This window comes from Podarcis erhardii (assembly GCF_964252035.2).
Source record: "Podarcis erhardii genome assembly, chromosome: 4".
Lineage (NCBI taxonomy): Eukaryota > Metazoa > Chordata > Lepidosauria > Squamata > Lacertidae > Podarcis > Podarcis erhardii.
The window spans coordinates 5,787,275-5,802,019 of NC_138508.1; the positions used below are offsets into that span (position 1 = coordinate 5,787,275).

The 14,745-nt window shown below is 50.6% G+C and overlaps 1 protein-coding gene across 5 annotated transcripts in view; it reads right to left on the bottom strand.

Annotated features, from left to right (window-relative positions):
* Positions 1–14,745, bottom strand: part of PDE2A (phosphodiesterase 2A) — a 386,253-nt gene that overhangs the window by 236,556 nt on the left and 134,952 nt on the right. The window contains exon 1 of one of the 5 annotated variants that reach the window (XM_081860199.1): positions 13,537–13,787. The exons of the other annotated variants lie outside the window; for them this stretch is intronic. Within the exon in view, the coding sequence (XP_081716325.1) occupies positions 13,537–13,557 (21 nt within the window). The 5' untranslated portion in view covers positions 13,558–13,787. Of the gene's footprint in view, positions 1–13,536; positions 13,788–14,745 lie in introns of those variants that run through there. 5 annotated transcript variants of the gene reach the window in all.

Sequence of the window (14,745 nt, forward strand, 5' to 3'; positions counted from 1 at the left end):
GGTGATCTGAGGCGAGTTGCTGCTGGCACTGCCGCCCAAACGACACTGCTTGCCCGGAGGAGGAGGAGGGCAGAGAGGCGAGGAAAATGCAACATGGCCCAGCAGCTGCAGCAGCGGTGGCGGCGGTAGGGCTGTGAGGAGGGGCTGCCTGGTGCACCCTCCGTGGCCCTGATGCGCGGGGACCGCGGCGAGCACTGAGAGCCACTGCCTGCCGGACGCCTTCAGCCCGGACGCGCGCACAGCTCGTCGGTTCCGCGAGACATGGGGCTCTGCTACAGCCTGCGCCCGAGGCTCTTCGGCGACTCCAGAGGCGGCGAGCACGCCCCCCCAGATGTTGCGCCCGGTGCAGCCGGGCCCCCCTGCACCCCCCACGCTACGCCACTGTGCACAAGCATTACTTGTGCATGCTCAAGCCTTATTTCCAGTGCACATCTGGGTCGGAGGAGGCCCATGCACATACAGTGGTGCCTCGCAAGACGAAATTAATTCGTTCCGCAAGTTTTTTCTTCTTGCGAGTTTTTCGTCTTGCGAAGCACGGTTTCCCACAGGAATGCATTGAAAATCAATTAATGCGTTCCTAGGGAGACTGCCTTCAGACCAGGTCCGGGGACAGTCTGTCCCCGGACCTCTTCTGAAGGCTGGCGGGGGGAGAAGGACTTTTCTCCCCACCGCCAGCCTTCAGAACAGCCTTCTGAATGTTGGCGGTGGGGAGGAAAACCTTCCTCCCACCGCAAGTCTTCAGGACAGGTCCGGGAACAGAGGAGAAGCGCTGCGCGCCTTCTCCTCTGTTCCCGGACCTCCCACCGCAAGCCTTCAAGACAGGTCCGGGAACAGAGGAGAAGGCGCGCTGCGCTTCCCCGCTGTCCCCGGAGATTTCCCTATGGGCTTTCGTCTTGCGAAGCCGCTAAAAATCAGAAAACCCTTTCGTCTTGCGGGTTTTTCGTTTAGCGAGGCATTCGTCTTGCGGGGCACCACTGTACGCACAAGCTATTTCCGGTGCTCTTCTGACTCGGAAGTGCACCGGAAATAGCATATGCACACATGTATGGGCACGTGCTCCCCCCACTCTCCAGCCCACCTCGCGATTGGCACTGGAGACACTGGCCCGAGGCGCGGTAAGTTTGCTGACCGCTGTTCTAACCGGCAATGTCAGGGAATCAGGCAAGGCATACTCCTGCTTCAGCAGAGATGTGGGGAAGCCACACAAACGCCCTTTGCCAAGGGAACGCCCTTTCGGAGTTGCCCCTCTCCTGTGCTACCCATTTCGAACCAGACCTGTGAGCAGCGCTCTTGCCAGCACTGGCAGAGGCACGCTCATCCCTTAATGACTGCAACATCACATGGCAGGGCTGGCAAGAGTCCAGGCCGCTCGCCAAAGACAGAGCGTCGCTGTCACCCTACATCGCCCTCAGAGGCAGCACACTCAGTGGAGACTGTTTACACGGACAGCCTGAGTGATGATGCCAAGGAGAATATGAGCAGAAATCTGGGGAAGGAGCCAAGAAGTGGGTAAGGTCCTCCTCCGTCCTGGAAGAGATGATGATATAGATGGAATGGTTTGCCAAGTGGTCGGCAGCAGGAACCTCTATGCACCTTCCTTCCTTCCTTCCTTCCTTCCTTCCCTTACCTCTTCCCTTTCCTCTCCTTGCAGCTGATCCAGAAGCTGCAGTTCATACAGAATGCTGCAGTCCAATTGCTGAACAGGTGTGAGGCCTTGCCAGCAAATAACACCTGGGCTCAGAAATCCGCACTGCTTGCCGATTTGCTGCAGGGACAAGTTCGGGGTGTTGTTATGAGCATGTAAAGCCTTTAGCAGCTTGAGACCGGTTTACCCATGAAATTGACTGACCCCCCGTATGCACCCCCTCGAACCCTTCGATCTGAACTGGCCCAGCAGCCGCATTTTGTTCCACATTTGTGAAAACGTGACGTTTCATTCCACTAGGCAGCACCTGCACTTTGGAACTCCCTGCCACTTGAACGCCAGACAGGAGCCTCCACTGCTTTCGGCACCTGCTGAAAACATTTTACCCAGATGTATAGAAAGCTGATGCAAGCTTTAATCTGCTTTTAGTCTATTGGAAGTATTAAACCATTGGATTAGATGGGCCTGATCCAACAGGGCACTTATATGTTCTTAAGACTTTAGTTCTGAACCCCATTTCCTGTGGGGTTACCAATGTCAATAAATCGCCAAATCCATGTTTGGAATCTAGCTGTATTTAGGAAGTCACCACAGACCACGCTTCCTCGACCTGGTGCCCTCCAATGATCTTGAACTACAACTCCCATCTATCTGCCCCTGGGAGTATGGCCACGCTGGAACAGGAATGATGGGAAATATAGTGCAAAACATGAGGGGGGAGGTCAACTTTCTGCTGTCCATTAGGCAATAGCTTTTCCCACCTGCCCTGCCCCACCCTCCAGCCTCAGGAGTCTTTCCCAGACCACAGCTTTGAAAACAGCAGACGCAGTTCAGGGATATTTAAAAAAAACATTTTTATAAGTTGTGTGTCCTTGTTTCTCAATTTGATCCTTTCACATGGTTTTGGGTGCTTTGTGGTATTTTATGCACTGTGACGGGCTATTGTTTTTATTGATTATACTTTAGTAATTATTTATAGCAAAGGATAAGTGTACAGTGGTACCTCGGGTTACAGACACTTCAGGTTACAGACACTTCAGGTTATCTGAAGAAGTGTGCATGCACACGAAAGCTCATACCTAGAACTAACTTAGTTGGTCTTTAAGGTGCTACTGGAAGGAATTTTTTGTGTTGACTATGGCAGACCAACACGGCTACCTATCTGTTTCAGGTTACAGACTCCGCTAACCCAGACGTAGTCCCTCGGGTTAAGAACTTTGCTTCAGGATGAGAACAGAAATCGCACAGCACGGTGGCAGCAGGAGGCTCCATTAGCTAAAGTGGTACCTTAGGTTAAGAACAGACCTTCAGAATGAATTACGTTCTTAACCCAAGGTATCACTGTAAACCGCTTAAATGTTATTTGCTGATGTCTAATTTTACTGTTTACTATTACATTCCGATGGATTAAGTTGTTTATTTTAAAGTTAATGTAGCTTTTTGTATTGGGTCAGATTGTTATGAAGAGTGTGACTTTTGCTGTCTATTTTGTTGTTTCTTCAGCTTTGTAAGCTGCCTTGTGCATAGTAATATAGAAGAGTTTGGATTTGATATCCCGCTTTATCACTACCCAAAGGAGTCTCAAAGCAGCTCACTTTCTCCTTTCCCCTTCCTCCCCCACAACAAACACTCTGTGAGGTGAACTAAGTTAGTTCTTGGTATGAGCTTTTGTGTGCATGCACACTTCTTCAGATACACTGAAACAGAAGTCACCAGACCCTTCTCTACCGGACTACCCCTTCTCCTTGGGGGAAGGTGATGGTGCTCCCTTCCCCCCCTCCATTTCCTAAAATTTGCCCCATGCCAATGCCTAACCGCCAATACCCGGAAGTTGTGACGATTGCTACGAGGTAGGCGAAAAAACCAAAAGGCAGGAAGTGCGCCAATTTGGAAAAATTCCTACCAGGCCCCATGCGGCGACCAACCGGAGTCCATAGCAAGGCCAATTCTAGCTAAACCTGAGGGTGGGTGGGATGGGAAAACCGCTCAGCTGCTGGGCGAGGGGGAAAAGAGGGCGGTCCCTGGGCGTGCCTGGCCTTAAGTAGCCCAGGCCGCGCCTCCCCTCGCCCGCCGATTGGCGGGCTGGGTTGCAAGCACGCCCAGGGATTCCCCAGTTCTCGCGGGGCCGAGGGAAGCCCCCGCGAATGTGCGAGGAGCCTGCCCGCAACACCCTCTCCTCTGCAGGCTCGGAAGGGTCTGGTGACTTCTGTTTCAGTGTATCTGAAGAAGTGTGCATGCACACGAAAGCTCATACCAAGAACTAACTTAGTTGGTCTTTAAGGTGCTACTGGAAGGATTTTTTTTATTTTGTTTTGACTATGGCAGACCAACACGGCTACCTATCTGTAACTCTGTGAGGTGAGTGGGGCTGAGAGACTTCAGAGAAGTTTTACTAGCCCAAGGTCACCCAGCAGCTGCATGTGGAGGAGCGGAGACGCAAACCCGGTTCACCAGATTACGAGTCTACCTCTCTTAACCACTACACCACACTGGCTCTTCATATAGAAAGGCGTCATACAAATTCTAGTTCTAATTATTATTATTTGTCAGGGGTTCAGGGAGAGAGGCGCAGATGAGGGAGGAGACAGAGAGCGAGGGGGAAGGATTCCAGGGTGACGAGGAAGAGGACGACAATGACCCAAGATTGTCCATGAGTCCGTCCAGTGAATCGGAGGACTCCCAAAAGGGAGCCCCTCTGGTCAAGCCAAGGGGAGCTAGAGGGGGAAGCAGTCAGGAGCAGGGAAACGAAGGGGGAACCCCCAGTGGGAGTTGGAGATCGGGACCGGCTGCTCCGCCGGAACGGAGTGAAGGGGGTGGAGTGACCAGTGTGTCAGAAGGAGCAGAACAGGAAGCAGAGAGGGGAAGGAGATCGGGGCAAGACGTCCTGCCGGAAGGGGAGGAAAGTAGTATCGAGAGCAGTGTAACTGTCGAAGGGAAGGTCAGGAGCAACGTACGCGCGCCAAGTTCAAAATGGGAGGCGCGCGGAAGTGAAGAGAGTCCTGGGGAGGAGCCTGGTCCCAAAGCCCGAAGGAGGGGGGAGGAGGCGCCAGAGGATTCAGCCTCTGGGGAGTCCCGAAGGGAGAGAACACAGGGGGGCAGAAAGACCCTGCGGAAAAGGAAAGTGAGGAAGAGGTGGACCAGTACAAGCCTCTTAAACTGGTGTAGAGGCGGGACTGACTCAGAGGGGACTTCGGCGGTCTAAGCGTAACAGACGTAGAGTCACGGAGCTCGGATGTGAAGCTAAGAATGTTCTTCAATAAAAGCTTTTGTACATAAGCCGGACTGGACTTTGGTCTCTTGTGAGCTGGGACCACGGGTGACTCTGACATTATTATTTATTTATTTATACATGCATGCATACATACATACCCCACCCATCTGGCTGGATTTCCCCAGCCACTCTGTGCAGCTCCCAACAGAGTATTAAAAACACGATAAAACATCAAACATTTAGAAACTTCCCTAAAAGTGAAATGAAAGGAACGTCTTCTTTGGGAAAGGCAGCCGTTCAGAATCTGCTAAACCTTTGGAAGTTTCAGATACAGGAAGCCTGGCTGCCGCTCGGAGCAATTTACATCTCTGCCCCTTCTAGGTGGGTGTGGCTTACAGCTAACCTCTAGAACAGCGATGGCCAAACTCGGCCCTCCAGCTATTTTGGGACTACGACTCCCATCATCCCTAGCTAACAGGACCAGTGGCCAGGCATGATGGGAATTGTAGTCCCAACACAGCTGGAGGCCAAGTTTGGCCATCACTGCTCTAGAACAAAAAGAGAAGGTGGTGGTCAGTTGGTCCTTCCCTTTGTCCTTTTGACATGCTCTTTCTGTGCTCCCCTGGCTTGGAAACAAGAAAGGAACTGCAGCAGCAGCAGCAACAGCACCAGGGACTCACAATCAGATTATTTCCCATTTAGGCAGGCTGCTAACACATATCAATTAGGGTGTGATTTATCGGAGTGTCACTGACAGTGGTTAATTGCATTGAGCTGCAAGCCGAGAGATCTAGCCAGTGGCTGAAGAGACTAAAGTCATGGGCTGCGGAGAGAAGGAGGGGAAGAGAGAGAGAGAGAGAGAGAGAGAGAGAGAGAGAGAGAGAGAGAGAGAGATTCGTCCCATTAAAGCATGACTTCCCACTGAGTTTTCGACTGACGGTCCCCAAAATTATGGCCCCAAAGTAGGTAGGAAATGACTCCCTTAGGAAGTCCAAAGGAGGGAGAGTCCCTCTGAGCAAAACCAAATCCATCCAAACCCATGGATGCCTTCCAGGATATGCTCCAGTTGTCGGGGATAGCCAGAGGTAGCAACCTCAAATGTGGTTCCCATCTGCGCCGGCCAGAATGGCCAGCGGTCCAGGTCAATGAGAGTTTCTGTTACCTTTGTTTATGTCCTGACTTTCCCCCAGACCCGAGGCAGCTTAAAGACATTAAAATGATGCAGGGAAAATACAAAGAGCTGAAAACAGGGAAGTCATTACAAAGGTGATTAAATTCAAATAGAAACAATATTAAAAACAAATCTATTAAAATGCAGATAATAAAAGCGTTGCGGTGCTTCTAAGGCCCTTTCCTAAAACCCAGTCTGCTCTCCCTAAGGTTCTTGTTGGCATACATCTGTCCTAGAATACAGAATCGTAGAGTTGGGTGGGACCCTGAGGATCATCCAGCCCAACCCCCCACAATGCAGGAATATGCAGCTGTTCCATATGGGGATCGAACCTTCAAACCTTGACATTATCAGCACCCTACTGTAAGCAACTGAGCTACCCAGGGCGATAAGAGACATTGCCTTATTGTGACAATGGAGTGAGCCTCTAGGGGAGAAGTAAGAATAACACCTGGGAGGCAAATGTGGCCCTCTAAACCTGTCTATGCGGCCCTTTGGATTCTGGCCACACCCCCTCTCCCAGGGCCCCCCCTCTCCATCCCTCCCCCCCCCCCCGCGCACTGCATTGTTCTGGCTTGGCCAGATTACATGCTTGGACTGCATTGCTGCTTCTTGCCTGCCTGTGTGGAGAGGGAAGTCTGTAGGGGGAGACCTCTGACCTTTGCATGCTTGTGAATGCACTGTATTGTACAAAAGGCAAATAATAATAATAATAATAATAATAATAATAATAATAATAATAATAATTTATACCCTGCCCATCTGGCTAGGTTTCCCCCAGCCACTCAGGGAGGCTCCCAACAGAATATTAAAAACATGATAAAGCACCAAACATTAAAAGCTTCCCTAAACAGGGCTGCCTTCAGATGTCTTCTTGTAGTCTGGTAGTTGTTTTTCTCCTTGACATCTGGTGGGAGGGCGTTCCACAGGGCGGACTCCACCACCGAGAAGGCCCTCTGCCTGGTTCCCTGTAACCTCACTTCTCACAAGGAGGGAACCTCCAGAAGGCCCTCGGCGCTGGACCTCCGTGTCTGGGCTGAACGATGGGGGTGGAGACGCTCCTTCAGGTCTACTGGACCGAGGCCGTTTAGGGCTTTCAAGGTCAGCACCAACACTTTGAATTGTGCTCGGAAACGTACTGGGAGCCAGTGTAGGCTCTGGTACTGCTGTACCCACTTTCGCCTCTGGCCCTGACTGGCACATGCCCCCTAGAAGATAGCCCATGAGATAATATGCCCCCAGGTCGAAAACATTTCCCTCCAGCTGTATGGTGGGGGTCCAAGAATATCTGGAATTAACCATGCTGGTTTCCCCATTGTAGAGAGGGGAGGCCTCTGGAGACTGGCCATCTTTTTGTGTTGCTGGATCAATTTATTTGCAGGAGAGAGGTTGCGGTGGATATTTATCTTTCTAAAATAATTTCTGTTGGGATTTTTTAATGACCTTGAGATTTAGAACATTGCAGAGCTGGCGCAGAAGGGAAGAAGGGGGAACAGGTTAAACAACAAACCAGGAGGTCCCCAGTTTGAACGTCTCATCTGCCGTGGGCTCCCTGAATGGCCATCAGAAATCCCTTTTCTTTTCAAGCTTTGGCAACTCTGAAATATGAGGAGATCATCTGACTGACCTACGCCCGATTGCTGTAAGGATTACAAGGTACTATACATGAGAAGTCCCCAAAACACAAATGAACCCTGGAGACCTTGATTCTCTTGCAATAAAACAGGGTTTTCTCCCTATTCATGAGGACTAGGAAGTTACTTTTGTAAGAGACTGGAGGTCACAACGAAATCCTCGTGATATGGTGAAGAATAAGGATATCAGCAGTTGGGCTGGAGAGATGTTAAGAGTGGCATTTCCACTGGAAGTTTGGTCACTAGTCACTAGCAATGTGCTCATTCAGCTTTCCCCAAGCTGTTGCCCTCAGAGTCTTTTGGACTACAACTCCCATCAGCCCCAGCCAGCACGCTGATGGGGGTTGTAGTCCAAAGCATCTCTCTGGCCTCTGCTAACTGGGACTTCTCTGAGTTGCAGTCCAACTCACCCAGAGGGCACCAGGTTGGGCAAGGTCCTGTGCTAACTCCTAGGCCCTGCTGCTTATTTTCAAGAGCAGAGAACAAACAGCTTGCAGGCATCTTTGCAAGATTCAGTGGGGAACTCTAATTTCTCCTGTCGCGGGAAGAGGTGGCAGCTTCTGCCTCTTCCTGGCAGGGAAAACGAAGAAATTCTGCAATGAGTGTTACAGAGAAGCAGGGAAACAGGAAGTGCGAGATCTCACGCTCAAACACTCAGCATCTGCAAATTTTGCATTTCATTTGCCTCTGCTCTGACCATACTGCTTGCAGTTACACCCCACCCTCACACAATGTGCATCTGAGGATCACACTTCGCACCTCTGAGGAAGGCCGACTCCGGTCCTTGGCAGTGTGGGATGTGAAACACAGAGCAGTCAAATACAACATTCCTAGAGTGGACATAAAAAGGGGATGTCTGGACCAGCCAGTCAGAACTTCCTGTTTCCTCCTGGGCTGGGACAGACCTCCTCTACATGTAACCAGAGGTGGGCATGACCTCACCTGTGCAGGTAACAAAATAGCACAGGGAAGGCTGCCATCTCTCTCTCTGACTCCACTGTTCGAAGAAGCAACATCTTCTTACCCTGAGAGGACAAAGGAACTATCTCCTCATGGGACAGATTCCAGGTGTATATACTTTGTAACTTAAGTCTGGCTTCTGGGATCCATCTGTGAACAGAATGTGTGTGAGTAAACTCTTTTATACAAGACTGTGTCGTGTCTAATCTTTTATGAGGGAATAAAGGGGAATTGTCCAAGAAACTTATTTTAGAGGCTTAAACAAGCCTGGCAAAGACATTATCCACTGGTACAAGTTTAAAAGGGGAATGTTACTCTGCTAAATTGTAGAACTTGTTAACACATGTTGGGAAGGATATAATTAAACAATATATCCTCTCCTGCCTCCCTGAACATTCCCACAGGCAGCATGAATATGAGAAGAGCCTGCTGGATCAACCCAATGGCCCATCTAGGTCAGCACCCTGTTCTCACAGGGGCCGACCAGATGCCCCAATGATAAGCACCCACCTCCGCCTCACAGGGTAGCTGGCATGAAGCTGGCATTAAGACACTGAACGACTTTGGGAACAGATTTATAACGAATTGAAAAAGATATTTAAATACACTTTCCCGAAAAAGCCGGAAGCTTTCTTGCTAGGCTTGATGTGAGAGGAAATAAAAAAAGCAGACCAAAGGTTATTTATGTATGCTACGACTGCTGCCAGAACTTTGTTAGCCCAAAAATGGACAGCACCAGAATTACCAACAATAGAGGGGTGACAGACGAAGATGGTTGATTATGCAGAACTAGCAAAACTGACCTGTAGAATCCGAAATCAGGAGGAAACAAAATTCCAAAAAGACTGGAGCAAATTTATGGAATACATAAATAATAACTGTAGAAATTTGAAGACTCTGGCAGGACTGAAATGACTCTGAAAATGTCGATAGGATTGGATACAATAAGAAACTGTGGAAAAGTAACTGACATAAGAAAACCTGTTGAAGGGAGGGAAGCCAATGCTCAGCAGTGTGGGTAAATGACTGTTGAATTTTACTGTATTTTGTTTGTTTGTATTAAATGAAACACCAATAAAAAGCATTTTTTATAAAAAAGACACTGAATGACTCCAACTCCCATCAGCCCCAGGCAGCAGGGTCAAGGATGATGGGACTTGCAGTCCTATAAGATCCGGAGGGCGCCATGTTGGCTTCTTCAGTCACAGGCTATCCAAGAGGGTGGTTCTGAAGAAAGGGGCAGCTGCATGGCATCATTGCACCTCAAAAGACCGACAAGACTTCACTCAGCAGACAGTTGACCTATGGAACTCCCTCCCACTGGAGGGTGATGGCCACCAACCTGGATGGTTCTAAAAGAGGATCAGAGAAATTCATAGAGATTGGAGAGGGCTGTCAAAGGCTACTAGCCAGGATGGTTTTGGGCTGCCTCCACAGTTGGGGTCAGCAAAGCTTATGGGCCACAGTTGCTGGATACTACAGGAAGGGAGAGGACACCTGCACTCAGATCCTGATTGCAGTTTCCCACAATGGGCATCTGGTTGGCCACTGTAAGAACAGATGATGGACTAGCTGGGTGGTTGACCTCAGCCAGCAGCAGCCCCTTCATATGTTTCTGTGGAATGAATGGTCAATAAAGTCTGGACATCAGCTAATAGTCTGACAACAAAGTAAGCAAATCAGGATAAATACTGAATAAATCAGTCTGAAGTAGCCCTGGGTATGTTTCATGTGGCAGACATCAGCAAACCACCCAGGCTCCCTTAAAAAAAACCCCATGAAAGGTCAGAAAGAAACCGGGGTTTAATGCCATCGTTTCTCACTATAGTTATCACACAAGAACATGTTTAAGAAGCCTCAAAGCTTTTCTTTAAATGTCAAGCGCAGAAGCAATGAGAGATTGGGAAGGGTGGGGGAGCGAGAAGACGAGCTGCAAACCCTTTTCCACAGCCACCGTCCTAACCCCCCCCAAAAAAAATCATGTCCCCACACCCCTTGACTTGGTCCACAACTCCACACACACAAACCCCAGACCAGAAGGAGTGTCCTTTCAGTAGCCGAGTCCCTTGGAGGTTTGGCGTCTCCAACAGCTTCTTAGTATTGTTTAGGATTGCAGTCAGATTATTTATCGATTTATTTTTATTATGCACACCTATTTCCACCCTCAGATTGCAGGCCAGGTTATGACACCAAACGGCGTAGACAAGAAACACAGTCATCAGCAAGCTAAACCGCGGGGACCTCTAAAAACCAGCTCGATCGTGGCATTTCTCTGTTTCTGGCATCTATGAAACAGTGGTGTGGTAAATACCATGCTGTGACTCTCCCTAAACCAAACCACATCCCTTCTTCCAGGCAACCCCCCCATCCCACCCCAATCCCATTGGATTGAAGTATGCCTCTTGGTTTCCTAAATGCAGAGCCAGGGATGTGTAGAAACCTCTGGCCTTTACATGCGCATAGTAAACTGTGTTTTACAGAGTCAGACCATCGGCTCACCGAGCTCATATTGCCTAGAGTTTCTCATACTTGGGTCTCCAGCCAGTGGCATAGCATGGGGGCAGAGAGGCCACGGGGCAGTTCCCCTGGGCGCAAAATTCTTAGGGGTACAAAATTTCAAAAGACAAAAAAGTAGGAATAAAAAATAGCACATCCTCCCCCTCACAGAGAAAATCTCCTGACGATCGCGTGGGCAGATGGAGGAATGAATTTGAGTGACAGCCGCTTTGCTAGGGCACCCTCTGCACAGACTTTAGAAAGGTAATCACTCTGAGCAATCTCCCATCCCACTCTCCTCCGTGCTCATGGGGCACCTCGGCTGCCACTCAGGTCAGTCGCTGAGCTATCGCCCCTCCCTTCCACCCTATCAACAGGCAGCGCTGAGAATTCTTGCCTTGCTCCGGGTGCTGGCAACCCACGCTAAGCCACTGTCTCCAGCTGTTTTGGGGCTACCACTCCCAACATCCCTGGCTAGCAGGACCAGGGACCAGGGATGATGGGAGCTGGAGTTCAAAATCAGCTGGAGTTGGGGAAGCCCTGGTCTACCCTGACTGGCAGTGAAAGTTCCAGGAGTTCAGGCAACATTCTTTGCCAACCCTACCTGGAGATACCGTTGGGGATTGAACCAGGGCCTTCTCTGAGCTATGGCCCATCTGTGTGGCTGAAATGGCAGCTGTACAAAGGTGAGAGTGACAGCTGTCACTCTTCCTACTTTTGCACCCAGCCCCGCCCACAAGTATGACGAATGTTCCCCACCGGTGATTGACAGTCGCTCATTCATAATGATACACATGTCCGCTTAAGCCTTAAAAAGGCTTTGCCAACCCGGCGCCCTCCAGATTCCAGATATTTCGGACTACGACTTCCAACAGGTTGCCAAAGGCTGCCTTGGAAAGCTACAGCTGCTACAGAGCTGCTTCCTCTTAACCTCGCACCTCGCCAGCACTGACCAAAAGCACGTTGCATGTATACGTTGCAGTAAATGAACATCTCTGCCAGAATCACACAATCTTGGTCCGGAACGGACTCCGGTCAGGAAATCAGGGAACTGGAAGAGATCCACAGCCAGCAGGGCTTCCGCCCATCAATTCACATCACCCACAGGCTGCTGCTGCAGGCAGAGAGCAGAAGGGATGGCATTTGTGCCAAGATGCTCCAGCGATCAGACCATTTTTCAGAAAACAGGTCTGAGCCACATGCTGCTCCAAAGAGCTTGAGGAGGCACAAGCGCGATTCTCTCCCCCTCTCCATGGTAACCTCACAACAGCCCTGTGAGGGAGGCTGGGCAGAGAGATGGGGACGGGCTCAAAGTCACTTCATGCATAGCTGTCAACTTTCCCCTTTTCTTGTGGGGAATCCTATTTGGAATAAGGGAATTTCCCTTAAAAAAAGGAAAATATTGACAGCTACGGCTTCATGGCTGAGTGGGGATGAGAACCCTAATCTCTGTAACATGCTGGTGCCAGAGCACAACAATGGGAATGGAACAAATAAACACCCCCTCCAATAAATAAATAAAACCACAACAACCCACATTAGCAGTCTAAAAAGTTACAGGGTTTCAACGGGAAGTGCCCCAGTTTGGAAAAGTCGCAATACACCCACCCTGAAACTTTTGCACGCTCAAACAGAATTAAAGTGGGATTACCGTATAACCTCCCTGATACCATCAAGGGCGCAAATCATGACAACCGTACAATAAAAGAGGCCTCTCGGAGGAGGTGTCCCCTGGCAGACGTTTCATCCCCAACCTGAAAAGCAGCGCAGAACAGGAAGGAAGGAAACACCCAAGTCCAAAAACTTTTACGCTCAGAATCATTTTCAGAGAATCTCAGGGCCAACGGCGAACAGTTATGTCCCTGTTTTAGGCATAGGGGGTGTTTAGCTGTGATGCCCACGCGGAATCGGAGAGATCTGGGGGCAACAGCGGGAATATGCCCTGGCAGGGCAGAGGGAGGTTTAAGGTGGGTGGATCTGCCGGGATCCCGGACGGATCAAGCACTAAGGAGCAGCCGTTCTCGCTCCCAGAAGGCAAGGAGGAAATGTTCCTCCGGCTGTCCTGAAATGCTCAGCCTCGCCACCCACCATGCTCCGCAATGCTCAGTCAGTCACCTCGACTTCCCCAGCAGAAAAACGCACACGCAACCGGAGCACAGTTGTTACGCTTGCACACGTGCACAAAGCCCTAAAGCAGAAAGGCCGGCAGGAAGGAATTCCGGAGCCCTCTCGGGAACAGGGGACCCCCTCAGCAAGCTGAAGTCGGGCGTTCCTTCTCCCCGAAAAGGATGTGAATCGCAACTATAATAGACTAGGACAAGGAAAAGAGGGAGACAGGCTTGCAAGCTGGAGAGGCAGGGAGTTTGGGAGGCGCAGCCGAGCGCCCCTCAAAGCGCATCGAGTAAAAACGGGTCCTTACACTCTCAGAGAAGGTGCCCATGTCCGGAGCCCATCACCTGCGATCCGGCCAGCCTGCTGGGTCCCTGGAAAGTGGTGCTGAGGCTGCGGGGAGACGGGGCTCAGCTCGGCTGCCCTGGAAGAGGGAGTCTCGTCCTGCCCATTTCCTCCAAGCTCCGGCTGGAACCGCTGCGGTCTGCAAGGCGGCTCTCCCTCGGCGCGAGAGCGCGCGGCTGCCTCTCTCTGTGCGAGGATGATGCAGGAGGGCGAGGGAGGCAGGAACGGGGCGCCGAGCCAAGCCAAGCCCGCCCCCCCCCCCGTTCCCCAACTCATCAGCCGTGCCTCGCGCGGGAGCCTCGTTCACCAGGACCAGCCTGGGTTTTTGCGTGAGTTGGGAAGCACGGTCCACAAGCGCTTTAGTGAACAGAACGCGAGAGCGCAGCTTCTCTCCACCCGCCTCTCTAAGTGAGATTGAAGCTCTCTTTTATATTGCAGAAGGAGCTGTGGCTCAGCTGCTTTGAATGCAGAAGGTCTCAATAATATATCCAGGCAGGGCGGGGAAACCCTGGGCAACCTGCTGCCAGCCAGAGCAGACATTACTGAGCTAGATGGACACCATGGCTCTATATCATAGAATCATAATTTGAAGGGGTCCCCATGATCTTCTAGTCCAATCCCCTGCAATGCAGGACTATGCGAATTTACCATACGGGGGTCGAACCTGCAACCATAGCATTTATCAGCCCCACGCAACCAATTGAGCTACCCAGGTACTGTATAACGCAGAATAAGGCAGCTCCTGTTCAGTTCAACTCTATTTTCTTTTTGTAGAACCACAGAGACTAGAATCTGTTGTTGTTGTTGAGGGGAAGGTCCCAAGTTCAGTTCCACCACTGGCCTCTCCAGACAGGACAGGGGAAAAGCCGTCTCTGATACCCTGGAGAGCTGCTGCCCGTCCGTGTGGACAACACCAAGCAAGATTGACCAGTGTTCTGATTCAATGTAAGACACTTACCTCTGTTCCTATGAAATAAGTGGCTTGCATTCTGACAGAGGCACATGGCGGCAGGGGTTTTGTAGGGCGAGATGTCAGCCAGGGACTGCTCTGTGGCCTGACTCTGAAAGCAAAAGTTAGCAGCCCACAGAAAATTCTCCTCATCCCTACATGGTCCCTATTCCTGGGTGGTCTAGGGCCAGTCACTGCATCTCTCAGGTTGTTGTGGGGATTAAA